Source organism: Odontomachus brunneus, unplaced genomic scaffold, assembly GCF_010583005.1.
Source record: "Odontomachus brunneus isolate Ranch 3 - 2012 unplaced genomic scaffold, Obru_v1 Obru_scaffold_007, whole genome shotgun sequence".
NCBI classification, from domain to species: Eukaryota; Metazoa; Arthropoda; class Insecta; order Hymenoptera; family Formicidae; genus Odontomachus; species Odontomachus brunneus.
In genome coordinates, this window is record NW_022639457.1 from 995610 (window position 1) to 1022337 (window position 26728).

At 39.8% G+C, this 26728-nt stretch overlaps 6 protein-coding genes across 15 annotated transcripts in view; 1 reads left to right on the forward strand and 5 right to left on the reverse strand.

The window, feature by feature from the left end:
* The window catches only part of LOC116854073 (rho-related BTB domain-containing protein 1), a 34338-nt gene extending 32815 nt beyond the window's left edge, over positions 1-1523 (reverse strand). Inside the window, exon 1 of one of the 2 annotated variants that reach the window (XM_032835605.1) lies at positions 303-1516. The gene's annotated coding sequence lies outside the window, so the exon portion shown is untranslated. Of the gene's footprint in view, positions 1-302 lie in introns of both variants that reach the window. The other variant, XM_032835598.1, reaches the window with a different exon arrangement.
* The window catches only part of LOC116854077 (venom allergen 3 homolog), a 58811-nt gene extending 32858 nt beyond the window's left edge, over positions 1-25953 (forward strand). Inside the window, exons 2-6 of the mRNA XM_032835615.1 lie at positions 24080-24272; positions 24771-24941; positions 25010-25103; positions 25197-25329; positions 25627-25953. Of these exons, the coding sequence (XP_032691506.1) occupies positions 24156-24272; positions 24771-24941; positions 25010-25103; positions 25197-25329; positions 25627-25822 (711 nt within the window). The 5' untranslated portion in view covers positions 24080-24155 and the 3' untranslated portion in view covers positions 25823-25953. The remainder of the gene's footprint in view (positions 1-24079; positions 24273-24770; positions 24942-25009; positions 25104-25196; positions 25330-25626) is intronic.
* LOC116854074 (alpha-tocopherol transfer protein-like) lies at positions 4405-9768 on the reverse strand. 4 transcript variants are annotated; one of them, XM_032835607.1, is made up of 8 exons: positions 9574-9759; positions 9117-9252; positions 7028-7172; positions 6597-6756; positions 6209-6410; positions 5360-5545; positions 5171-5276; positions 4414-4987 (listed from the first exon to the last, which is right to left on the reverse strand). In XM_032835607.1, exons 2-8 carry the CDS (start codon positions 9186-9188, stop codon positions 4824-4826), a joined length of 1035 nt encoding a protein of 344 aa, XP_032691498.1. In that variant the 5' UTR covers positions 9189-9252; positions 9574-9759; the 3' UTR covers positions 4414-4823. The 4 variants fall into 4 exon arrangements, with proteins under 4 accessions (XP_032691501.1, XP_032691498.1, XP_032691500.1 ...); XM_032835608.1 differs by having other exon boundaries at positions 4418-4987; positions 6209-6389; positions 9574-9753; XM_032835610.1 differs by lacking the exon at positions 5360-5545 and having other exon boundaries at positions 4405-4987; positions 9574-9768.
* On the reverse strand, positions 11116-12248 carry LOC116854079. Of its 2 annotated transcripts, XM_032835618.1 has the most exons (4): positions 11885-12248; positions 11641-11799; positions 11441-11542; positions 11116-11355 (listed from the first exon to the last, which is right to left on the reverse strand). In XM_032835618.1, the coding sequence occupies exons 1-4, from the start codon at positions 11953-11955 to the stop codon at positions 11316-11318; spliced, it is 372 nt and encodes a 123-aa protein (XP_032691509.1). In that variant the 5' UTR covers positions 11956-12248; the 3' UTR covers positions 11116-11315. The 2 variants fall into 2 exon arrangements, with proteins under 2 accessions (XP_032691509.1, XP_032691508.1); XM_032835617.1 differs by lacking the exon at positions 11116-11355 and having other exon boundaries at positions 11418-11813.
* Positions 13513-15335, reverse strand: LOC116854078. The gene is made up of 3 exons (XM_032835616.1): positions 14876-15335; positions 14464-14727; positions 13513-14317 (listed from the first exon to the last, which is right to left on the reverse strand). The coding sequence occupies exons 1-3, from the start codon at positions 14953-14955 to the stop codon at positions 14053-14055; spliced, it is 609 nt and encodes a 202-aa protein (XP_032691507.1). The 5' UTR covers positions 14956-15335; the 3' UTR covers positions 13513-14052.
* On the reverse strand, positions 16731-19554 carry LOC116854076. Of its 5 annotated transcripts, none has more exons than XR_004380080.1 (5): positions 19419-19554; positions 18779-19125; positions 18083-18496; positions 17419-17804; positions 16731-17324 (listed from the first exon to the last, which is right to left on the reverse strand). XR_004380080.1 is itself a non-coding variant. In XM_032835614.1 (3 exons), exons 1-3 carry the CDS (start codon positions 19438-19440, stop codon positions 18125-18127), a joined length of 741 nt encoding a protein of 246 aa, XP_032691505.1. In that variant the 5' UTR covers positions 19441-19554; the 3' UTR covers positions 16731-18124. The 5 variants fall into 5 exon arrangements, 1 of the variants encoding a protein (XP_032691505.1); XR_004380079.1 differs by having other exon boundaries at positions 18064-18496; XR_004380077.1 differs by having other exon boundaries at positions 17419-18496.
* Positions 25954-26728: the final 775 nt, after the last annotated feature.

The following is a 26728-nucleotide window of genomic DNA, read 5'->3' on the forward strand; positions in this document are numbered from 1 at the left end:
TTCGAACCGCGGTGCGAGGGACGAGATTGTCGTTATTGCAAAATTGACGGTTTCACGATAAGTGTTACGTACCGCGAGAGTGCGCGGCATCGTGCGGTGCAGTAGAGAGCGACGGTATTTAACCGATTAATTAATCGCCACGACCTGTCCGCAAGCGACGCACACACACACACATATACACACGCGGACCCGTAAATTGGCGTGATACTTACGCAAGCCCCGTCGCCCGGAAATCTAATACGTGAAATTACACGGATGCACGTGTAATAACGATCGCGTGTGTCTTTTACTTGTACACGTACCGATAAACGGCGACAAACACGCTTCGCAGCGATCAAATGCAACGCGCGCTTGGCGTCCTCCTACGTAGAGCCGGTCCACGTAGCTCGTTCCTCTTCCGCGGTCGCTCGCCAAGTCTCGCCGGCGTGCACACGTTAACAATCCTCTCGGTTGACTGACTATCAGAACTGCAACTGAAACCACGGAGCTGATAGCAGCCGCCTTATACGTGGCGCATTAATGCGTTGACATTGCCGGCGGTAAAATAAACACGTGGCTCATTGATAAGTAATCCATGGCGCCCGTCGCACATTATTATGATTATGTACATAGCCGATGATAACGCCGTGTGCCCACCGACGGAATTATTTTGGCACGGAGGTGCATTACGAAATCGACGCCGCTAAAAACAATTTACGGAAAAGGCTGGAGAGGACCGCGCCGCGAATTCCCGATCCTCGCCGGAAAGAAACGCGTGTACGCGACAATTTTTGGAGATTAATCGATTAAACATTAACAACCATCGATCTCATCGATCGATGAATTCATGTGTGATTTCACATACAACGATTGATTAATTTTGATTATTGATTCGCCGATTATTTTAGTCAAAAAGAATTTTCGACCGATTGATGCACACACAGGGAAATATTTGCTATAAATTATGCCCAGGAAAACTTTTTTTTTTTTTATTAAATTCTACTGTGCGATATTAGTCATAATAACCTTATATGTACGTCACTATTGCCGCGTCAAAATTATGTCCGCGTTAGAACTTTTACAACTAGAAAGTATGGTTAGAGCCAAGAATAACGGTAATATTATTTAGATCAACCATTATTTACTCTCGGTGTATTTGTCCCGTTAGTAAAATTTATATATTCGGGTAATATATAAATACTCCTAATGTAACGTGTGACGCGTCCGCACGCGCGCATATGTCTAATTTTATTGCGTATTTTGATTAGATTCAATCGCACGTTATCATATCGACTGGCGACGTTGCTTTCTCCTCTCGCCCTCTTGCCGCCGCATCGCTCCCCTTCATTACCGGCGATATTTACCGTGGGCTCGGCTATTTTTATCGGAAACACTGCTATCGGAATTGTTACGTACAGTCGCGCCCATTGTCTGTTGGAAGCATGCGTATGTGCATATTAAACATCGATCACACGATGAAATACTTATATAATGTGACAACTTAAACATATGGATGACACATTTCTATGTACATATGTATATATATACATATATATATATATATATATATATATATATATATATATAATATGAGCAAGTTGAAGAATTTTCCAAGCCAAACGCGACGGCGAATCACGGTCAGACAGCGCGCTTCATTGATATTCGATGCCGACACGTGCACACACGCGTGCGTTTGCACACGCTATTAATGCGTACAATTAGTAACACAAAAACACACGGTGTTTGCGTCGTCGTCGTCGTCGTCGTCGTTCGGCGTGGAGGATCAACGTGTTTACCTTCTATTTGCCACGACGGATGTGTTCACACTGAAATCTGAGACGTGATACTTTATGTATACGTCGTGTGTCTTGCGCGTCGCGAAAGCAGCTTCCGCGCGCAATAAACGTCCGCCTGAGTGTGTGCATGCGTGTGCGCGCGCGTGCATTTTATTTATGTTGCAACGGTGTTTATCGCAACGCCAGAGCAACACGGGCGGAGACCTTTATAGCGAGCTGTCGGAGATTCTTTCCAAGCACAAGTCCGGGATTCGCGATATACGCACAGGGATCAAAGGATTGATTGTCATGGTTATCGCTGAGACATCGCGCGCCCCTGATCTTCACCATTACAAATAATTGTCATCGATCATCCGTGACGTTAACGATGAAACGGTGTATTGCGCGACTGAGCGATAAAGCGAAGATGACTTTCGCAGAATCATCTTGAGTAATTGTATCTGATAAGCGTAAAAGTTAATGCGCGCTTGCCGCGCACACGGCGACACGTCATAAAGATAGACAATAACGAAGAGACGGATATGCGAAGAGAATCGGAATAGGCGCCAAGTGCTCAAACAAAAGACAATCAATCACACCAGGGCCGGTTACAGATTTCCCAATTGCCCTGTGAAAACGAATTTCTGTTCGTCTTCGCGCGTGAAATTTCTTCAGTCTGCTCTCATTGTAGCTTACTTTTGTTTACAATAGTGGAATATTATCTGGAAACTTGTGTGAGCCGTATCCATTCGATATGCGATGGATTTTTACAAAAAGTACCAAGAGGTTATCACTTTAGTCCGAGTAAAACTTGAGATGGAATTGCAAAATACGTGATAGATCAAAATTAAATTGCTAATTTATGTTAGATATTACAAAACACGCGTTTTATAGACGTTTTTGCAGAGGATTTCCCTCGATATTAATTAAGTAATCCATTATTGAATGATGTCAGCAGTTTTGCGCTACAATTTCCCGCATTTTTAATGCAGAAATGATCATTACAAATGTTTTGCATTCGTTTTATTTTTAATATACATGTTTTGCTAATACGCTACAAAGAATATGCTAATGTGTGCACTTTGTGCTCGCTGTCTTTATCCTGTTCATCTTGGAAATTACATCTTTGACACACGTCTGAATTGAAAGATGTTACTAATGCGGATGACAAGCAGCAGAAAAAATGAAAAACAGTCGGATGCGCGTTGCGCGACAAAGCGCGCTCTTCGACGCGCATATGAGCGGCACGACAAATAAAATAATTTCAACGTCGTGTTCGGCATGAGGAATCAAAGTAGACCCGACAGAGGCATTATTCGATGCATCAGGCCGGGCATCATTAACTTATTAAGTTATTTAAGCGAGGACGAAAGAAGACAACGTTGTGCATCACGGCGTCCGCAAGTTGCCTTCAGGCGACGTTAACTCGCCACGATATTTCGTTTCGCATTTCGCACTTTCAGTGACTTCTTTTTCTCTTTACGTCGTAAATTTGCATTTCTACGCAGTACTACCGGGGAAACGTTTGCAGGAATAGTCCATTTGTCAAAACACACGTAATTCGCGATACGTAAGAGCATCATAACTGAAACCCATGACACCGAGACCACGCGTAAGTCTATAAAAGATTAACTGACATACAATGGACACGTAAATAGCATCTTAACAGGCGTACATTCTTTCCATATTAGCTGTACAATGCGATATTTTTAGAATGATATCTCTCACTTGTCTTTGAATAGCATGCCGTCCGCTCGGCAGGCAAACAGATAAAGAATGTCAGCGAAGTGAAGTTGCAATGACGAGAGATTTCGATGTTTGCTATCTCATAAAACTTTCTCTCAATATCTCATCTAGGAAGTGAATCAATATCGACTCGCAGATAACCGATTATCGTGAACGAGATTGTAATAAGTATTATCAGATTTTTCTATATAGCATTTCTATGTTTTCTTCCTGAACTGTTATTGTTCAATAGTTCGAGGTGAGTTGATATCACGTCGGGACAAATAAGATCATCGATATCATCTGATGCCAATACATCGCGTCGAAAACGTATTTTTCTGCGAGAAATATAATTTGCACTTATTAACAAATACTCTCGCGCGAAAAATGCGCATTAATGCATTTTGCACAGATTTTCGTCACAACGTGGTGTAGTATGTATCGGAAATAGGCGGAATTAAATTGATTTAGTCGTCAAGGTAGCGCAAAACGATTAGACGCCCACCACTATATCGATAACCATATCTGGGTCATGCAAATTACGGTGCGCAACTTCTTTAGATGTTTTATCCGATAATGTGGAAAGTACAGTTTTCATGTATATATACATGCAGATAATTGCGCAATTCCGTTTTCTGTATTATATGTTATCTTCCCTGCTAACAGCGCGCGCGCCGGTAAGTTGGAGTCACGTTATGAAGCAAAATCGATATGTTCTTGTAAAATGAAACACTTGATAAGAAAAAATTAAATCTTTCGAGTTTCATCGTCAGATCGATCGTTGAGGATGCGCGTCATGTTTAACATAACTAAAATACATTCCATTTCTATATTGGGATATTTTAGCACCATTTATTGGCGCTTGTAAAAATCGAAGAACAGCGCTTCGATACATTTGTACGTATCGTTACCTCAAGGTCTTAACGCGGGTCTGACAATGATCAGCACGAAAGTATTACGTGGCGCTATCTCGAGACGAATGTCACGAAGCAGCGCACAAATTGTCTACGACAGCTCGTTCGATCGAATAACAAACTGATGGGGTAATTAATATAGAATTATTAATTAGTAGCCTAATCTCGACAAGGATCGACGTCTGTCAAGTGTCTCGTTTTATCACGCAAAGGAAATCAAGACTATGTGAAAAATTATACATGATATTTGTCACATAAAAAATATTTATTTATATAATGTATATGTATATAATATATTTCTTAAATATATTGCAACCACAATCCGCAATTTAATCGGATCAAATGAGATGACTCCGAAGATTGCAGGCCAATAAAATTTACAATCCATTAGCACTAGGAAATATGTTTCATATGCAAAAAAGAAATTACGTTAATCTATGTTTAATTTTCGGAATGTGCCCTGAATTCCTTCAAGTTCCATCAGAAGGCTGAGCGGTTTCGAATCTGGTAAACGGGCGCTTTCGTCTGCACGACTAAGTTTCTCCTCCCTCAAAAACCAATCTCTATTCTTCTCAATTCTTTCTCGCCATGCAGCTGAGAAGTAATTTTACGGATAAAAAAAATAATCGAGTCTCGGGTATCGATACATATTGTGTGTGTGAAATGCGACCAGACAAACGGCAACAGAGAAATAAACTTATCATGCTTGCAATCTATTCGCAATTATCGGAAAATAACGTGAAACAATCTAAAAAAGAAATAAAAAACTCGAATTACCGTTTAATTCTCGTAAAGTGCCCGCTTTGCCGCCCCATTCGTTAGGAAGTATGTCCTTGTTCATATAAGCGTACAACTCTTCGCCGCCACCGTTGTGGATGTGAAACTGCAAACACGAGAGATACAATTTCACGTTTCCGGCTTGATTTCTGCATTTCACCTAGTCGTCGTTGTAAATCCACGGCCTACCTTGTGAATGAGTTTTTCTTTCAACAACGGGTAAAATATATTGAGGATGCTTGTGATGGACGACGGTGCGTGAAGAAAGTGAACGCTAAATAATCGGAAAGGCATACTGTCTTGCACCGCCAGCATCGCCCGTCGCACATTAGATTGCGTAGGAGAGCATTTTGCAAAATGTATCGCGTGGAATCCCTGAAAGGGCAAATCTCTTTTTGGACAAATCGATACTGCAACTCTCATATCGGCGCCGACCAAGTATTGGCAAGCGGATTGAGAACGCGATTGCATCTCTCGATGTATAAAAGATATTTTCTCGCAAGCATGTATACACCGCTTTCCAGCGCATATCCTCATCCATTAACCTTTTCTAAACACGCACTTAGCATAATTTCATTTATTCTCCAAGTAACGTATTGGTGGAATTAGGTGAGAGTGCACTCTCGATGCTCTCAGCGCTTAAGTGGAACCTTTACTTCGCGCTTCAACCTCAAGTCCTACACCCAACCCCCCGCGGGCACCTTCTGCTCGAAGTGTATGGACATTATTAGTTTGTTATTTTAGGAAAAAGCGCGATCTCTCTGTCAAAGTAACGTTTCTCACGTTTTACATTGTGAGGATAATCAATTTTAGAAAATAATTGTAACTCCGACACAAGCTAAAAATGTGGGAAGAGTGTGGAAATCATTCATTCATTTATCAGACGTCAAATATGTAAGTTTTCGGTATACTTTACCAATCTGTATTATCAAATGCGAGAGAGATGGCACGCGAAGAAATTAATTAATCCCGACGTACAATGTGAAAAGAAACGAGAGTCGTAACTGGATGTAAAGCATAATGAGCAATATGAAATACCTGGAGGTCTATGATCATGATATTTGACAGGCAAGTTTCTTCCGCTAAACGAATGTCGAGCACCATCAAAATGCGTCTGGCTATCGCTTGAATGGAAAACTTCTCCGGGTTAGTATCACGCACCCGTAATACGGTGACGCGATATCCTTCGTCGCTCAATGACGGCAGAACGAAGTAGTCTCTGGTGGAGGGAAGATTATTTCTTGGAAACAGATGCAGTGATAAAACATGCAGAAACAGTAACAACATTGACAGTAACGTAAAGTAGAAACAGATACAACATCGACTTGATATTTTCCAGTTCGTTGCAAGAAACCAAACGAGATGTGCCGATCAGCTCCTCGAGTTACTTAGAATGGAAGAAGTAACGAGATCTGCGTATAATTACATCGCATCGCAGCAATCTTGAATATCCCGAGACAGTGGATCACGAACGGCAAAGAACTCCGGCAGAGATGTACGGACGCTGAAGTATCTTTCCAAGATTAATTTACACCTCTCGACGCTGTTTTTGCAGCCGTAAAGGAATCTCTCCAGTCTGCCATTGTCTACAATGAGCCATGCGTCGTGTGTAATTTATATCTCTCTGCACAAAGCGCAGTTGCTTAATTTCATAAACGGGCTCCACGGAATTAAAGTTCGCGACTTAGTTACAAAGTCGCTTGACATTAAATACTGAAAACCTACAGCGGAGAACGTAGCAATTGAAAGGATGCCAAGAATGACGAGACGCAATTTTTGACGCGGGATTTGCGCGCCAGGAAACTCACGCTATGCTCGAACGCGTCTTATTTTATTCGAAGTAATTTACGAACAGACCCATGTGATTCGGCAAATGCGGCTGCTTGGATAGCCATTCCCGTATCGCCCTGATATCTTGTTTTCTCATTTCCGGGTCAGGTGGAAGCTGCTTGTCTATATGTTTCTGTTGAGTTGGTGTTGGTGGTAATAACGTCATGATTTGCTGGAATAACAAGCGAATCGATATTGTGTTGTTGTTCAGCTACACGAGGAGGTTGCGAGGGAGAAATAATTCCATCATTGGGGCCAAAGACGGGACGCTTGTTGCCGCGGTGCGCGAGCTGTAACTCTTTACCTTCGAACGAAGGCATGAATCGAATTGATTCTCGGCGACTCGCTATATTTGCTGAGCGATATCAAATTTTATCTTTCATTTATTTTCGCACACTTTACTATCGAAACAGATAAGGACGGAGTTAAATCATTTGTCTTTGTGCATTTTCCTCATTTCAACAAATATTTTGCCTCGACTGTGCGAATTTATCCGGTAAATGATTTTTTATCTTTAGATAGAAGTTTTAAAAAGTCGCAAGAACTTTGAAACAGATAATACAAATTGAGAGGATAAAGGAGAAATTTGTTGTACAGAAATTCGTCCAGAGAGAGAGAGAGAGAGAGAGAAACAGAGAGAGAGAAAATATGAAAGATTCATTCTAAGAACGAGCTTCTTATCCTATTTGTATAGACACGACTGTTCGTTTAGATACGATGCTTTACATTTGATTTGACCAGAGAGAGAGAGAGAGAAAGAGAGAGAGAGAGAGAAAAAGAGAGACATATCATAGGTAACTAAGAACACGCGTATTGTTTACGTTGCGTGTCGCAGCGCGATTTATTGTCGCTGCGAGGCCGACCTCGCCCGTTCTCGTCTTTAAAGAACTTATTTACCTCTTCGAAATATTTGTTCGAAAAACAAAGATGAGTCTAGCACCGGAAGTGAGACACGAGAGGCAAGTCAAAGAAAGAGTCGATAGAGGAGAGAACGCGAGCGTGACACGAATTCAATCCCACTCGCGGCCTCTTTCCTAATTATCTCAAAATTTCGTACACGCACGTTTCTTTTTCATTTTGAAAGCTGACCGGTTAACTGAATATCGATTGACTGTCCGCCGTTGAAAGTGGTTTGCTTTTTTGCATTGAACTTTAAATTTTTCATCTCTCTCTTTCTCTTTCGTAATCGTAATCGTATGCGTGGCGGCCAATATTACTAAATCGTTAATAACGAGTGACATACACGAAAGAAATTTCACGTAGAACTTCGCAAAGGAAAGAGGGATCGGAGATAATCTCGAGAGAGTTAACAACTAAGTGTGGATATAAAGAGATAATCCTCTAAGCATGGGCGACAAGAGATGATTATGAGATAAAACTGTCAGAGAATAAAAAAGAACAGAACATATGATACATTGAATATATTGATTCTTAGATACAAAAAAGTGATATATAGAAATAAAATTTATTTTTCAGCCGAAATAAAAGCGCAGATGAATAGGTATGAATATATCTGACGAATAACGACACGAAACACGAACGATGATAAATCCCGGAACAACATTTGCATGAGAAAACGGTTCGTTGAAACCAATTAGCATTCATTTCTTCTCAAGAAATGTTCTAATTGTTCTTCTACACGGAGAGAATATTGATAGTAAAAATTACAATATAATTTTAATAGCCCAGGAATAAACTGAAACTATTACAAAAACTATAATAAAACATAGTAAGAATAACCATAAACATGATAATTTTCACATAGTGACCATGAACATAGTAAAATGTTTATTGTCATTTTTATTGTCATTTTGGCTATGGTTTTCATGATTTATTTTCATGGTTTCATGGTTTACTATGTCTTATTATAATCTTCATCATAGTACTAGTCTATTCCCAGAGTATTAAAATTGTATTGTAATTTTTATTGCAATATTCTTTTTGTATAGTGTAGCCTAAAGTACAACTGTTAAAGCATCGTTGGTGGAGGAACTAGTTTTTTTCCTTGTGAAGAGTGATGATGTAACAGTTCCATCCCGACTTATTAGGAGAACGATAAGGAGCAAAAAAAATAAGGAAAGTAAACAATACATCGAGTGACTACATCGTTACGTACTTGCCAAAAGTTTCCTCGAAAAGAAATGAACTCTAATTTCGTCGAAGTAAATTTGCAAATAGGAAGAAGCATGCGCCTTTTTGGTCACTTCGTGTGGCCACTCATAATTTCTTCACGAAATAAGCACTCATGAATTCTGAAAGACGTGACTCAATGACTCACACACAGAAAAAATAAGTTCGTTAGTGTGACTAAATTTTCTGTCACTTGGGGACCAGATGAAAAACTCGGCTGTGGGAATAAAAAGATTCCTATAGGAGGAATTTGCTCAGCCAGTCGCTGTCAGTTGTTTAAACCGGCTTTTGATGCAGCTGAATGTTTGGACGAATGTTCTCTCGGTCACAGTAACAAAATTCTTATTTCCCATCGGTGAGTTTTTCGTCTGATGACCATTTAGTCATTCGAGCTGAAAATGTTTATTCCGTGCACTTCTTGTCGGACACGTCGCGACACTTACTTGTTACTTGCAGGACAGATTTGGCAGAGAGAATCGCGCGGCGCTCGTGAGAATCGCACGTGTTACACCGCGCGGCACAGCTCGACGAGTAAAGAGACACCTTCCGCGGTTCCTCTCGTTCACGGGATTTCTATCTGCTCGAAACAGAGCGATTCCTCTTTTACTCGAGCTAGTAGTAGTCAAACTGGGCTCCCCACCATAGGCCCATCATGTATTCACATACGTAATGTATCACGTAGGAAGTATGTTGACGTATACGCGCGCGTGACACCTCGACGTGCACGAACTTAAGTAGAGAGCGTCGACTATACACCCGTCTCGGCGTTTTCGTAACGAAACTCACCCGACGTGATCAGATTGCGACGATGAGGATCAATTTCGATCGTTGATCCTGTTCGAAAGTAATGGGCAACGGAGAAAAGTTCGAAGAATTGATCCCACCCGCTTCGTCATTTCGCCCATTACCTTTGCCTTCGTATTTCGCAACGTTACTTTTACAATTTATCGATTCAAATGCTAATATTAATTCGACGCATATTACGTATTTTTTATTATTTTTTATTACCGTGTGAGATAAAACTCTTGAACACACAAAACGCAAAAAGGCGCAATACAGCAAAAAAATTGACGTCGATATGTTCTTGGTCTAAAAATTGAAAATCTCCGCAATAAGTTCTTGCAATTCTTGATTGCATATATTCCATTTCGAAAATAACGTTCCTCGATTCTTACGTCAAGGTTTCCAGTTTGATAAAAATATCGCAATTGGCACAAGCATTACACGAATTGTCAGTTGTTAATCTCACCGAGTCTGTGGAAATAAATACATCTTGCGGTTAGAGAGTAATCAATAGCATCCGGTTGCGAAAATGATCACGAAATTATGAGTTCGCGTAAGAATATTTTAGAAGTCGTAAATTACACTGCCCGTGCAGTCGTAAAATTTGTTACAACGAGCAGCGCGCATCGATGCATATCGATTACACAACATTCGTCGAGACGCATAAATTGAATAGCATTTATGAGTACGCTCTAGATATGTATCAAACAACTTTGTTCTTTTAAAATTCTTACAAAAAGATTCTTACAAAATCTGAGAACTCCAACACGTAGAGATACTTAAGGATCAACAAATTTACATTTCAAACCTACCACAAAGTAGTACACAATTATACAAGCGCGAAGTAAGCGTAATTGCATTCGCACATATGTACATACATAATCATTTTACGATTTCATATAGTCCTAGTTATGCAAAAATAATCCAACTCACATGTTTACGTTTTGAAAAAAATTAAGATAAAAATCTGTTACATAACTCAAAAAATATAAATAACACTGAAGATCTCTCTCTCTCTCTCTCCGCAATCGTTCAACAAGTCAAGTATAGTTAATTTTTCTTCTCTTTAAGGCTATTCACTGATAAGCTTAATCTTTAAAAAATGAATGAAAAAAACGCAATTGATAAAAAATAGCGCAACAAGTAAAAAAGAAAAACTATCTTTTAATTACTTTTCTAATCTTTTAATTAAGTTTCTTCCATAAGACTTGAATCTTTGATTCATGTGGAAAGACGTACGGACTGCTCATTGACAATAAAAATCCGAAAATCTGAATTTTGTCAGTTGGATTATTCCTGCATAACTATGGCCATATTTAATCATTAGTTATACCGTTAGTAGCCCATTTGTCACGAGTTCCATGTTCGCATTTCTCTTTCTTTCGCTCTTTTCTTCCGGAATTTATCTAAACGATAAGTCTGCAGATTGGTATTTGATAGAACTGTCGAAGGAAAATCAACATTTTTGTTATATGCTTTACGTGAAATATCGAGTGTCTAATGAAATATGATGTGAAAGACGCTTACCGGTTTATCGCCATTCCGTGGCAGAAGAGTTTCGCGCAGATGCACTCTGCTTTCACACGACGGCACATTTTACACACAAGCTTGTACGGTGGCGAAGTGTCGCTGAGGAGAAAATATAATTTTAATTCGTGAATTAGATGCATTAAATAGTTGCCAAAGAATCGGACCAAGGCGAGAGGGAGAGCAACGACAGTTTGTACCAAGGTGGCTGCAGATGCGAGTGAAAACTCTTGCAACGCTCTTGTAAAGCTCGGGTCTGTCTTGCGGCGCGTTTGCGACAAACGCTCCTGCACTTCGCACACCGCCGCCCGCAAAGCTTGTCGAGCATCGTCCAACTGTCGCAGTATTTATCTCGCGCTCTGAAGTGAAGCAACTATTGAATCACGAACGGTCGCAAAATAATGGGCCGAAATGCCGGGCATATGACGGCGAGGTTAAACTCACACTTCGAAGGCGAGAACGCACCAGAGACACGCGAGGCAGGCGCAGCTGCACAACGCGATGATCTCCAGCATCCTGGGTTTACCGATAGATTCACATGCGCGTTGAAGGTACGACGATTTTTGTCGCGAAGTCACACGCAACCGACGGAAGATCTTGTTCCATTTCTTTCTCCGACCGTGTGCAATCGAACAGCGCCGCAGTTGACAGCCGGATCATCGAGTGACATCTTGTGATTCGCGCATTACCGTTGTTATCGTATGCATACAGCAAACGTCGCGTTTCGCGAATTGTGCGCGAAATTTACGTCGTTACGTTCTGAGGAAAGGGGAGAAGGTTAATTCAAGCGCCGTCCCAGCAAACGTCGTCCTGAGGATCGCGGCAAAATGCGAAGTTTCCGGCGTCTTGCGAAATGGTAGACTGCATCACGATATGTAACAGCGCCTGCATAGCGTGCATCTGGTGTTTCCTCTTTTCGATATGGTACGAGCTCGTAACAACGTGACGCGATGGCCGAAAAGATCTCTAAGGATATGTGACGACCAGGATTGGGTAACGATCGAAGTAACGACTGTGCTCGTTATGGAGAAAATGCAGTTGCATTATCGTTGTCGTTGCATTGCGAATCCAAGTGTGCTGTTCTGAATCTCTTTTTGGTTGGATCTCTCTTGGCGTACTACTTACCGTCTCAAGTCACGTAATCGAACACGTGTTTAAACGTACTAAATTATAATTTACGCCTTTTGATCGTGTTGAATCACGCGATTTAAAGCCGCAAGGAACGCGTCAGAAAAGATCAAAATTACATGTTCATGCATTTCCACATAACGATTTGCAGTGTATAGTCAACTGATTACAGATCGTAACAGTTTTTCTCGATTAAATATTACAACAGTTTTCCTCGATGAGTTTCGTATCCAAAGGAGAATTTATTTTCTGGTAATTCTGAAGAGATACGTTTTTTCATTGGATACGAAATACATTGCAAAACTCATCAAGGAAAAGTGTTGCTGCACTTAATCAGCCTGACCGTACTAATGAAGAAAAATAACGTCATTACCATAGGAAAGCACGGTAACTTCACAAGCAGAACACATGTAACGGTAACGGCATTATAATTCATGCGTTGTTACCCAACTCTGGTTTAATATACGTTCTGCGCGTTCTGTCTAACTCACGAATTATTTGCCCAGCTTCCATTTAGCTTCCATTTAGCTTCTGTTTCTACTTAGTTTTCCGAGATTCTCGAGAAATCTTAAGACTGCGGATTCGAGCGAGTGTTGCGTGCGCGCAAGACCGACTCGCAAATCCCGGCAGACATCCTCGCGCGATTTCCCGAAATGCGTGAAGACCGATTCGCTTTGTGCGCGACGGAGGTTCAAAGGTCATTCGCGCGTTTGTCACTGGAACTGCGAGAATCGACGAGAACATGCATCTCGTCCTGGAAAGGAGATGTACGATCGAGTATTGGAAGAACATCGAAGATACTCGAAGAAGACGGCAGTAACTTCGCCAACGATGAATAGTCGAGTCAAACAGACGGACGTCGGTTCCAAGGAGTCGGACAGTTCATTGAAGAACGGAAAGAACCACGGCGCGACTTTGAAAGAAGAAGACGGAAGATCCTAAAGTGCGCGAGATCCTAAAGTGTATATTTACGTGTCTGTTTACAGGAATCGCTAAAATTAATGGAGCGCGCGAGCGACAGAGAAATATGGAATGATAATGAGAAGTCAGACGGTTCTTCCGATGAGATCAATAACGGTACTATTGAGCACACGGAAACTCGTATTGTCTTGGAGTTCGCAACGTTCGTTTCAGCGGAACTGTTTGCTCGCGGTTGCATAAGCGCGCGACTAAAATGAAGATCAGTACAACGAGAGCGAATATCGAAAAGATATAAAGTGTTTCGCTCTTGCGATCCCGGTACTCTCGCGCGACTTTGGATACTTCAGCTATGAAATATTGAATATGAAATCTGAATTTTCCGTGAAACCTTGATTTCTGACTTTCTCTTGCGACTTTTTTCGATAATATCTTTCCTAAGAAGGATAATATCCTTCTTAACGTACGAGCTTCCGCGCGACATTAAGTGAACGGCATTTGCGAGTTTTGGGATTTGCGATATCGCAAGTTCGCATTGCTATCGAGTCCATTCGTTCAGATAGTTCTCAGGAATATTCAGCGGTTGGTACGTTAGTCGCAAAATTCTGCTCGACGTTATAATCGTATTTCTTGTCCGTCGCGTCTTTCTGGATAACAATTTCCTTAAAAGGGGCTCGCGCTGGATTAACGTCGGAGTCGTTATCGAGGATCTGCACAACTTTCTGGACGGTTGAGAATTCCATCACGACCGTTGATTTCGTATCGTTTACTGTCTGGGAAGCCTCCGACGTTCTCGTTTTCTTCTCGAAGTTTGCCGCATTCGGGCCATTCCTAAAATGCAAGTTTGAGATAACCAATATTGATTATTGATAGTAAGATATAACAATAATAATAAAAAGCACAATAAATTTTATATATTTATGATAAAAATGAGAAAGCAGAAAAGAGGAATAAAGTGAAACAAAATGTAGTAGTACAGAGGTGACGTTTTCTCCCTGTTTCTTCTCTCATGTGTTGTCGGATATTCCAAACTTTTCTTAGATCTTCTCTTCTGACATCCTTGACACTTCCGTTCACGATTGACATTTGCATTGGACGTGTTGACAGCGTCGACATCCTGAGTGTTAGGTTGCCCAGGCTTTTTAGCGTTTTGCAGGGTATAATTGCTCCTCGATCTCTTCAAGTCTGATTTTTGCCGAGCAGCGTATTTCCTAGCGCAGCGATGGCTCTGATACTGCCACCTAATGTGACACACACACACATACAATGAAATTATTTTAATGCGACGATGTAACGATAATGTAAGTAACTTTGAGAGAACTAGTTCTACATTCCAGCTATACAAAGTTTCGGTGGGAGAAAGGGAAGTCACTCGTGACAGAAAATTACCACAATGCGCAAGTCGTGACTGTGGAACTGAACATGAAAATACAATTCAGCACTGTCAAAACTATCAGTGGCTCCAACATGATTTGCCAGCATCTTCTTTCGTCGGTCGTGAGAACAATTTATCCGTGATCACTTCACGTTAGACGCGATTATTAAACTGATAATTTTTAAAAACACATTACTGGAAGAAGTAAACCAGATAGTCAACGTGTGCTCTACGTGTGTCAACGTCAAAACTATTTATGTTGACTCGATTTAGTTCGATACTTCTATTGATTAAGCACAATGTTCACAGTGAGACATTCACTACAAATTCTAGTCATCAAATTTGAGATATAATTTGAAACAATGAGTTCCATATGATTCGTATTCGTTGAAATATGATTGAAAATTGTTTTTTGTGTTATAATTTGCATTTCCGCATTCGTCAAATTGAAGGCTTCATTCCTCGCTGCAGAACTCTCCGTTGATGACGTTAGAAGCGAGAAAACTCACATCTAAAATTCTTGCGGAATACGCTAAAATAAAAGGACATAAAATGACTCTTGTAAGTGACACACAAGCTTTTTTTAGCCGATCTTTCCTCATAATTTTGTCATGTTAATTTTACGGCTACTTATTGATTGTTACACACGGAAAAAGTTGTTTGTCGCAGCTAAAATAGTTGTAATATATGGACACCTAAAAAATATTGTTGCGTTAGCAACAATGCAACAGAGTGTACGAAAAGAATTTGCAACAAAAAAAATACCTGACGCAGCAACATTTTATATTTGTTCATATATTACTTTTTTTCCGTGCAATAAAAGGAAAATTTTCGAAATATTTTACAAACGTGTTCAATCGATCATAAGTGTCATCTTAACCTTTTGTTCCGATATATTCCGTAAGAATTTTAGGCATACATTTTCTCAATTCTGACCTCATTAATCAAGATAGCTATAGTAAAGTTTTTCCGTCAATATGTAGATAAGTGTTAGTGTATCGGAACTTATAGGTAAGTGTGTAGAAAGCCAATAATGCGACACGTTTCTCCGATTAGACTCACTGTGCCTTCGCGAATCACCGAGTCGGCAGGTGACGACGTGCAGCGAAGTCGGAAAAGGAAGATACGCAACAGGAAATGCGTACAGATTACCATAGCTGTCGACAGTAGGGAGCCGGCCAATCAGCACACAATCCCGCAATATCGTAGACCTTCTCTCAGCGGGAGTCCAGTCAGGACCTTTTGTGGACAGTGACGTGCACAATGGTGCTATAACCGCAATATAAAAACGAAGGCCTCGAGATCCCCCGATCAGTGCGCATCTGTGTGACGTAATATAATGATGATATTACGGCCTCCGCTCTCCCTTCATCCACCGATCGGGACAGCCACGGTCGCGGTTTTCGATGTCACAATGCGCGAGATCGACGGACCACCCTGACGCGATCGCGCGCGCGCTTCACCACCTGCGGTGAATGCGACCGCCGATTTATTTATTCTCCCCGTTATGTGCCAATGACAATTAGCACCCGTTATAAAAAGGAAATACGAGCGTGAATAAATCCGTGGCTTGAAAACCAGCGATTTCTACCATGTTGACAAATGCGTTAATATTTCGCTCAACAATCTTGCATTAATCGCGACATTACAATGGATACCTTTCTCATGTTGATCTATTCAAGGTTATATCGGCATATGTATATACACAGAAACATATATATTGCATTAAAGTAAACGTTGTTTGACATACTTATTTCAAGTATGTCATAAGTTATATGCTGCAAATCTACACGGAAAAAAATAGTATGGTTGGCACAAGTAAATATATGTGTGAACAGAAGAAAGAGAAGTCTCGTCTCATCTGATTAATAGAAGTTATATTCTCATGACACTTTAAAATTAAAGCATTATCTTCGGATTTGTAATAAATTCAGTCTCGAAGAGGGCAAGCACGAATCAAGATCGGTCGAACCGATTCGCCAAACTGAATTCACACTGCGTCACATCGAGATGACTACACGATTATTTTCGAAAGAAACGTCTCGTTCGTACGACGTCGATCGACGATGACGCAAGAAATCTCCTTAATCGAAGTGTTACGAGCTCCTTCATACGCATTCAATCTCCGTTTATATCGAACCGTGCGAAAATATCTCGATTTTACGCGTTTCTCAAGTGGTCCATGAGTTATCGCCGCTCTTTCATCCCGGAGAACGTCCGAGGCCGCGCCTTGAGATTCCGTCCTTTGCCCGTGTAGAGAGTTGTCCCACGTATAATATCGCGGTCACTTGTCGCTTCATTCATCAGCGACCGCAGGCATCTTCTCTTCCAGTCGGAGGAAACCGAGTAGCTTTTCATCCGTCGTCGCGATTGCGCTCGTCACGCTGTCTCCTCGTCTCCAGAGAGTGCGCGTCCTTTCCTCGTGGCGTCCTAATTTATTGGCCAACGCCATTGTCGCCAGCCCTTAAACGCGACCACACAGAATGCGAACGACACCTTTATGAACTCCCACGCCATTCATGATTACGTAACAGCCCACACATTTTCTTACACTCACGTCTCCGTTCTCCCTTTTCCCCTCGTCCTTTTCTGCCGGTTCGTCTCGCTACCTCCTCGTGCACGCTGATAATCGCGACATCCATCCTCCTTTTGGTATGTTTGAATCTTGTGCGTCGTGACAGATATCTCGTGTGGCAGACGTCTACGGGACGACTCGAGCGAGATGTACTCGTGACCCACCGACCGTGACGACCTCGAGTGAATCTGTGACAATGCCGAGGCAGCACATACGAGCGGCTCGAAGTTCCTCGAATACTCCCTGAATCGTCGTCGTCGGCCGTCCGAGACACAGACACGCGCTCTTCGAGTACCCGGAGAATTTCTTGAGTCGCGCTCATTATAAAATCGCTGCGTCCGCTGTTACCACGGGAATACCTCCTCCTACTGCAGCCGTCCATGATGGATGATATATAATCACAGTAAATGTACATTTTTTACAAAAAGGAAGTGTGAAATAAATTAAAACATCCATGAATTACGCAAATTATGATTTACAGAAAGATAAAATAATATAAATAACGCAAATATGCGTATAATATCAACTTCTACTTTACATAGAAAGATACAATATAAGGAAGCACTTCCAAAATCGTGTTCTTTAACCGAGCGATCTAATTCTTTTCGTGCGATCTAATACAGTTACATTTGATTCTTATTTTTACGTCGTTCTCTTGTATTCTTATTCTCTGCATTACAGCTATCGACTATTTCTTTTTCGTCTTCTTTTTTAGTTGTCTCTTAAGTTTTTTAGGTTTCTTCAGATGTTCGTTTACGTCTTCCACAATGAAATCGGTCACAACTTCTGGTTGTGTTAATGTAACCGTAGATTGCGTGGGTGACAGTGTTGGAGGTTTTGGCAGTTTTGGTGCTTTTGGTGTCCTGAGTTCAAGCTCGATGTTTCTGTTTTTCTGATCGGGCGATTCACTTTTCTTTTTTACTCGCAACAAGAAGATATCCTCATTTCCCTCTGTTATATGATTAGTGTATACTTCTTGGGAGCCTGGAACATCTTTCTGAGGATACACCGTGATGGTCTTACATTGGTGACTGTCCTGTTCATCTCTGCACGATTCAATCTACGGAAATTTAATTCTCTCATATTACTTTCTTACAGAAGAGAGAATTATATTTAGAAATTCTTTTAATTTTTCCGTCTTTTACATTGAAAATACGTTTTATCCTCAATAGAGATTATTGAAAGGACTGAGAAAATGTTAACTAAGTCGAAAATAGGCATAATTCTCTTTTGCATAATTACTTTGAATCATTTAATCGAATTTAATGATACTTTATGATATCAAATGTGTGCAAGTCAAGAATTGACAATCTTTTAAATCCTTAAACAATGTAGAACGAACTTTATAAGCGATAGTTTGTGATTTGTAAGCGGATTCCTCCTGCTTGCCGATCTGACAGGAGGAGTGAACGCGAAATACAACGCGATCTTCGTAATGCGCGTTGATGATTTTAGGGCCTGTTTTGCTCGTCGGTCTTTGGATTTCAACGCAGTCGCAAGGTGGACTCCATTCGCGCTGTTTCTTTCTCAGCCTGCTCTTGTCTTTCTCCAGTTTGATGAGCAATTGATTGTCGAGCATCTCCGCCCCTATTTCTTGGTAATATTTCGAGCAACCGTTCTCAACCGGCAAGGATAGCGAAGACGGCGCCGGGCATGGCAATTGAGTTGTAAGGAAGCAAAGGCATGTATCTTGTTTCATAAAACAAGGAATGGATGTTGTATGTTACTGAAGAGAATCTAATATGTCGAGACGTTTGTTTTTGTATATTTCTTATCGAATTTTATTAATCCCTATTCAATAATCAAATCACAAGAAAGGGAGAGGGAGAGAGAGAGAAAGAGAGAGAGAGACATAAATATTCCAAAAGAAAGTGGAATACTAAATCCCCAGTAACATAATTTTAATTGAAATTTATTTCGAACTAATTGAGCTTTTTAATTCAAATTCAAACTAATAAAGAAAATGCTATTGTTGCATATACCTTTGTCGAAAGAGGACTGCATTTTTACATGTAATTTGGAATTTTTTATATTTGTCTAAAGCAAAGTTATTCCGTCTATTTAACGTTTCATGTTTGCTGAAAGTTTGTTTCAGGTTATGGTTATATTCTATTAGTGAAACTAATAGATAGAGTAAATAATCTATCGATTATTTGTGAAACTCTGCGTGATAGGAAACACATTCACGTCGAAGAGTTACCATCTTCTACAAATTACTAACATGTTGCCGTTTAGTTAACCCGGTCAAGATTTACAGTGCGTAACTTCTCTTCCAAAATTTCCTCTTCTCTTTTACAATCATGTTACCTTTATAAGTTTCTCTATTCGCAACCATAAGAAATAATAAGAATGATCGCAGCAACTTACAATTGCGGTTGTCCGATTCCGAGACAACTTTCATTGATCCCTGAACCGATCGAGTCACAATCATCTGGTTCACAATCGCCTTTTCAACCATCCTGCTCGATCGTATCTGGAGATGAAGTATTTTATTACATAAATTGTTAAAGTCTTTTATACCATAAGCTTCGATAAAGCCAAATACATATCGAATAAATTAGCATTTACTAACCTAAAATTCACTAATCTTCCCACAGCTTCTATCACATATATATTACATTATATATCTTATTGCATAGCGTATTGCACTTAAATACTATAGAAATGATTGGAAGAATGAGCAAAATTTAGCATAGTAAAATTAAAGAACTATTGGAGCTTAGTGTGCATTCCTTTTACACATTTATCGTCAATTACTTGTCGATATTCTAAGCACTATGATCGTAGAGCTTTCGTTTAAGATATATTCGACTTCTTTGTCCGAACAGACGCAGACTGCAATAACTTGCTCGTCCCGAGAAATTCTCTCTGAAGAGTATGCCAGTAGCAAAAGCAGTTTGAAGTTAAAAGAACTTGAGTCGAAGCAGTGTCTACCCGACAAAATCGTATCGGAGATCGTCAGAAAGGGTCAACCATACAAAGAGATCGAAGCTATCATTAATGACAATCGCGTCATCATCAGGATGCACAAAGAGCCCGTAAAAGAGGAGTACGATCCTCCGTGTGAATGCGTTGGCCAAGACGTAACCGTGAAAGAGTCAACGTCGAGTTTAAAGAAGTGCGACGACGGCGTCTCGTTCGGAATGGCTAACGGAAGTTTGGAGCTCTGCCGCACTCCTCGAGAAGACGCTTCCGCGGCGGAGAAGAGCTCCTGCGAGAAGAAAGCGGATTGTCGCACGATGACGTTGTATCCTGAAGCGGACGAGAGTAGAAAACCGAGAGTGGAAAATCCTATCGCCCTCGAGGAAAATCCGAATATATTCATACTAAGGATCAGGAAGCGGTGCGAGAGCGGCGATAAGAAGCACAAAATCGATTTTGAGTTCCGGGCACCGCGACCTTGGCGATCAAAGAAACATGAGATCGGCACTGTAAAATAAATTCCACAAAAGTTCGCAAAGATTACGACGTCAGAAACGAGAAATGACGCGAGTCCTTTTCTCGCGATGCTCGAGATGATTTAAGCTCATATTGAAATAAATTATTCAGACAGCATGAATTCCTAAAAGATGTAGAGACATTTTGAAAACGGTCTGCTTGTTTTAAACGTCTAAAAGATGCTCAGAGACGTTTAAAAGATCTTTAAAACAAATAGAACGTCTTGGAGACGTCTTTCAAGCGTCTCTAAGACGTTTTTTAGATTTATTTTAGACATTCGTATTGTCTGGATAATTTTCTCGTATGGGTGAAATATATAATAGCAATCTTTTTATCGTCATTTTATAGTTTATGGTCCGTAGTCCGGACACTTACATTTATCTTTAATTTGACATTTATGGGTACTCGCGCTTAAAACCTTGAGCGAGCCATTACATAGTCTGCAGTTCTTATTACATTTGAGAGACAGGGACAGACAATAGTTACGTAATTATTTTCCATATGCGTTCCAAGGAGGAGTGTAATAAGATCCGCTGTATTCTCACGAGATCGATCTTTCCGGCTCTGAGCAGCGAGATGATTATTAACGCGTGTCGAATTGAATTTCCGGCACATGCGAGAACAACTGAGAATCCGGTAGTCAGCATCTCTCTATTCTGATTCCTTCGGTGTATGCGGCTAATTTGTTCCGGGTCAGGTATATATCCCTCAAAATAGAGGGACGTAAGTTCGTACAAAACACAGCACAGGTGCCAAACCTTGTTCTAAAGCTTTTCAAGAGGATCCCCTTACCCTTCTTACTACTTCCATTAACAGAGCTGGGCCACTTTTAACGTACTACTTACGATGTTCTCTCTTTCTCTAGCCCGTTCCCAGAACCCGCATGTTACATACATGACCGTGCCAAATTCGTCTCCATACAGAAATTTCACTCTTTTCATTGAAAAAATATTTCTGGTTTCTGGCACAGGAACATTTTATACTGGCATAACATTATTCATTATCTGACTTCAACATATTATTTGCTAAACACAAGAGATCTAATGTGCGATATATTAACTGGATGTCATATGTTGAGTATTATCGGCTAATAATCCACGCGAATCTTCACACGTAACACGTAAAATCTCACACTGCGACATAATCGAGAGCGCGAAGTGTCCGGAGAAACGAGAGTCGCCGCGGAGAAAATCACCGCACTCCTTTTTATTCCCGGGGATGTCCAAGCATCTACGAAGCCAAACGCGGAAGAAAGAGATCTTGAAGAATCTCCGAGGCGATTCTCACGACTCGATCCTCGGAGTCAGGTGCGCGCGTGAATGGACTTCTGGCTCTTCCATTCATACCTCCCTTAGTGATCCGAATAGCCACCCGCCCACCAAAGCCCCCATTTTTTGACGCCCGACAGTCTTGGAAGAATGTGAAGGAGGGTGGAGGGAAAAAAACGATGATTTTTCAGTGAAGTGCACGCTGCCCCCGACATCGAGCCGTTTTTTTCGTCCCATTGACACTATAATGATAAGCCGAAGATCCCGGGGGTTGTGATTTTTCAATTGACGCGAGAGCTCTTCACGCTTTTCTAAACTCTCAGATTTATTAACGCCGGATTTGAATGAGAAATGACCCGAGGCGAAACGAGTCACCCGTATGTAGCGAAGAAGACATATGGGACTGCTTCAATTAACGGTTAAAATCTAAGTATAAAACGTTTTCGATTTTCGCTGTAACCATAAGTTTTGAAATAAGTGCGAAGTTGAATCTCGCACAACTTTTTTCTCTTTCTCTTTGATTTTTATAATCATTTTATGATTATTATCCTGTTCAATTAACTGTTGTTCCGAAAACGTCATGCTACAATTTAACTCAAACTTTGTAAATAGATTCTTTTTAGATTAAGAATAAGCATCTCAAAAGGATTTCGGTAATTATCGGGTATAGAGCAGGCAGCTCCAATGATCTTGATCTTAACATATGTTGTCAAAATCACTACCCTGAGTAACATTCAAAAGGTTTTAACTGGTGCTCATTGTTTGTTAAAAAATTAATGAAACAAAATTTTATAAACGGAATGTAATTTTATAAACGGAATGTAATTTTACACAACATACATTGAAATATGGTAAAAGGTGCCTATTCCTATGTCTCTCCTCCGCACATATACGTGTACTGTTTACCATATTTCAATATTGTATATCAAAATTACGTTTCGTTTATAAAACTTTTTTCATTAGTAACTTTTTATTAAATAATGAACGCCTTTTGAATATTACTCAGGGCAGTGAACTTGACAACATATGTTAAGATTAAAATCATTGGAGCTGCCTCCCCTATACCAGATAATTACCCTTTCATATATTTCTTATAAACTATGAAACTAAAATATTATTATAGGATTATATTTATGTAAATATATGTACGTATACAAGTGAAAATATCAGGAAGTGTAGTAAAAAATGTTCGATATTTAAAAGAAGAAATTATTGTTTCCACGTAAATGAATTTATTGAAATCAAGTGAAGATTTGCTGAGATCTCTTCTATTTTGCTTCAACATTCTTTTGAAGATTCACCTTTCATAGATTTACCTTGATGTCAATATTCGCTTCTTTAACAACGCTTTTCATTAATTCTTGTTTACTCGCTTAAAAAAAGCCTATTTACAAAGTTTAAGCTAAATCGTTAGCTTAAACTTTGAACATAGTCGTTTTCGGAAGTTTCACCGAATCGCTTATTGTTTAACATGAGGAAATAAAACCTTTCATGTTCTCATGAAAAAAAATGTAGTCAGTGAACAAAAACAAAACAATGTATACATTTTTACCTTCTATCGTTTTCGAAATGTTCGATTGTGTGCATTATTCTACTTACCTTGTAATAGAAAGAAGAAAAAAATCGAAACAATACTTCGGCGAGAAGTTTCCTTTACAACACTCAGGCTCAAATCCATCGTATCTTATGTAAAAATTAACTATAAAGTTACGTAAACAGAAATGCACGGTTGCAGGACGAAGGTCAAATAAATTTTATGTATGTTCATTTATATTTCAAGCGATTGTTGAAAAGATAAGAGCTAGATGAACATGTGCAAGAATCGTGAGAAAATAACAATAAAAAGGCAATACGGAAAAACTAATAAAAACGATAATGCCGTCCGGTGCACGTTTCGTCGGGTATATATAGTGAGAACTTTCACTAAATTCTTATAGAAGTTGCCAAGAGGTTACCAATAACACAGTTTGGCTGAACAGAAAGAACCAAAAAGAAATATTTACCATAACAAAAATGTTTAGTTGGATGTTGTTTTTTACGGTTATCATTGCGGGAGCGTATGCGGAAGATTATTGTAATTTAGAGATATGTTCAATAAGAGAGAAACCTCATACGATGTGCCAGTATCCTGTAAGTAGAAATATTTATATATTTATAACTGTATGTGTGTGGATATGTTTATTGATAATGTCACGAACAAGATGTGATGGCAACGAATAATTTTCGTTTCCACTCCGAATTAAAAATCATTGAAGTTACATTTTCTGAATGCGTTGACTCACAAAAATTCGCGACAAAAATCTGTTATTCGATATAAAAGTGTGCAAGTGATCGAATACTAATTTTACATACTTGTTAAACAAAATGAAATTTTTACAGTAAGTATATTTGCACTTATGGTAACTATCGTTATATTTATGTATAATAACTGTCTACCAAAGTTAAAATAATCGACTTAGTTAAAATAGTCTAATAGTTAAAATTGATTTAAATTGCAACGCAGCAATTGTTTTCTTGAAATAAACAGAGTCGATTCTAGCTTCATGAAATATTTTTCTTTAAACTTAAAACGTCGTAACATTCAGTAGAGTTATGTTGCATGCAATTACGTGTAATATTATATCACAGTCACCTCAGCCATCGCAAGAATGTGGAAATTGGAAAAGAATGGGTTTAAGCGACGCTGAAAGGCAGGAGATATTAAATATGCACAATAAATTGAGGCGAAAAGTTGCGGCGGGTAAAGAGACCAGAGGAAACCCAGGTCCACAACGAGCGGCACTTAATATGCCGGACTTGGTAAGATATAATGTATAAGGCAATATGCTAATTTATATTTATTTGATATTTTACATATATTTTCTCAGGCTTGGGATGATGAATTAGAAATGATTGCACAGAGGTGGGCCAATCAATGCATTTACGAACACGATGATAATTATGGTTTATGTCATGATGTAGGTAAGTAATTTAATTGATTCGTTTATACGTATGTATGTAACACACAACACAAATTATGTGCTTATTTTTATTAAAAAATAATGAATATTGTAGACAGATTTCTAGTTGGTCAGAACTTGGCGGTCGTAGACACTTCGAATGAAAATAACAGGCAATTTGAAGAATGTACCCAACAGTGGATAGACGAAGTGAATTCATTCGATAGAAATGATGTTTATAAATTACCGTAAGTACTTCAAATATTAAATATTACAGTTGTTCACATTTCGCACGCTGCATTTACAGTTGCACATATCCAAACATAATTCAGCTGAATTAATATCGCGCAAGTTATCGAGAAATGAGAAAATATATATTTAATTAATTATTATTTAATCAATTATTACTAAAATATATATAATTAGTTATTACAACTAGTTCTTATACAATTAATTAAAATAAGACGTTTTACCACAAAATATGTTGTAGAACATGTCTCAAAGTGCATTTGTAACATACCTGTGTTAAAATAATCTGTTTATAGGGAAAATTTCGACCCTACTGGCCATTATACTCAAATGGTGTCTGATACAGCTAACAAAATCGGCTGTGGAAAAATAGTATACGACTTACCGAATAATTGGAAGAGACTTTACTGTGTTTGCAACTATGGTGCAAGCTCTGAATCATATCCAGCTGGAAATGTTTATGGCCAACCAATATATAAAACTAAGGAGTAAATTTAATACAACATAAATATTCCTTGAGCTATTTAAAAACGAAATATAATACGAGGGAAAGCATATATCTATATTTCTTCTCTTTCGTTTCCGAACGAGAAACTATTCGCTTCTGTTCTCGTCAAATAATGTGCAATAAAATAATTTTGCAATGAAATTCAACTCCGATATTTCAATACCTTATAATAAGACACTCTGAGAAAGAAGAGACGAAGTTGCGACATAATCTATCATAAATGTCACAACTATAAATCCAATAACTACGATCGTTGTGACATCGTACATCAGATCATTCATCAGAGTGATATGGTAATCGAATCATTGTTTTACTATGGAGGGTTTTCCACCTGCAATGATTTCCTCGAAGCAGTCGTTTGCGACCAGTCTCAAACGTTTATCGATCGATTTCAAAGCTCGCGCTTCGGCTGTGATTACCGCATTACACCTTTTGGGATCGCACCTTCTTTCGTCTACAAACTACTCGTCCTCGCGGCCATCTTAGCCCGTCCTGACATCCTGAGCGAGAGCAACGGAGTTTGTCGTGCCTTTCAGGTGCGCGCAACGTATAGACGAGTATCCTCGCGCGTATTCATTGAACGCAGTGCAACGTTGTCGCGCCTGGGGGAGAGAATTGCGAATATGGGCAATCCATATATCAGGGAGTCAGCGGCGCCGCGGGTGTGCCTGCGGCTTCCTGGTGAGCGCGAGAACACACTCTCATCCTGACACACCTGAGGTGGCGAGAGACGCTCTGAGGAGCAAGAGAGCAGAGAGAAAAAGTGACAAGAAAGCACGGGCGAGGGTAGAGGAGGGGAGGGTGGCGGGTGACTCCTATTAGGGTGACTTTAAACGCTTTTTAAATCGCACGTTAGAGAAATCGTATGTCGGATGAGTGTCGGATGCGCA

Excerpts from the sequence above, each read along its gene's own strand:
- LOC116854074 (XM_032835607.1), bottom strand. The coding sequence starts at position 9,188 with ATGCTTCTTCCTATTTGCAAATTTACTTCGACGAAATTAGAGTTCATT. Across the intron at positions 7,173-9,116 it reads TTCGAGGAAACTTTTGGCAA|CAAATCATGACGTTATTACC; the intron begins GTACGTAACGAT and ends TTGTTATTCCAG. Across the intron at positions 5,546-6,208 it reads TCATGATCATAGACCTCCAG|GGATTCCACGCGATACATTT; the intron begins GTATTTCATATT and ends TTGCCCTTTCAG.
- LOC116854079 (XM_032835617.1), bottom strand. The coding sequence starts at position 11,955 with ATGCTGGAGATCATCGCGTTGTGCAGCTGCGCCTGCCTCGCGTGTCTC. Across the intron at positions 11,814-11,884 it reads TGCGTTCTCGCCTTCGAAGT|TTGCTTCACTTCAGAGCGCG; the intron begins GTGAGTTTAACC and ends GTGATTCAATAG.
- LOC116854078 (XM_032835616.1), bottom strand. The coding sequence starts at position 14,955 with ATGTTGGAGCCACTGATAGTTTTGACAGTGCTGAATTGTATTTTCATG. Across the intron at positions 14,728-14,875 it reads GTCACGACTTGCGCATTGTG|GTGGCAGTATCAGAGCCATC; the intron begins GTAATTTTCTGT and ends GTGTCACATTAG. Across the intron at positions 14,318-14,463 it reads AGGGAGAAAACGTCACCTCT|GAATGGCCCGAATGCGGCAA; the intron begins GTACTACTACAT and ends CTTGCATTTTAG.
- LOC116854076 (XM_032835614.1), bottom strand. The coding sequence starts at position 19,440 with ATGCAGTCCTCTTTCGACAAAG. Across the intron at positions 19,126-19,418 it reads GCAGTCCTCTTTCGACAAAG|ATACATGCCTTTGCTTCCTT; the intron begins GTATATGCAACA and ends TTATGAAACAAG. Across the intron at positions 18,497-18,778 it reads CACAAACTATCGCTTATAAA|ATTGAATCGTGCAGAGATGA; the intron begins GTTCGTTCTACA and ends AAATTTCCGTAG.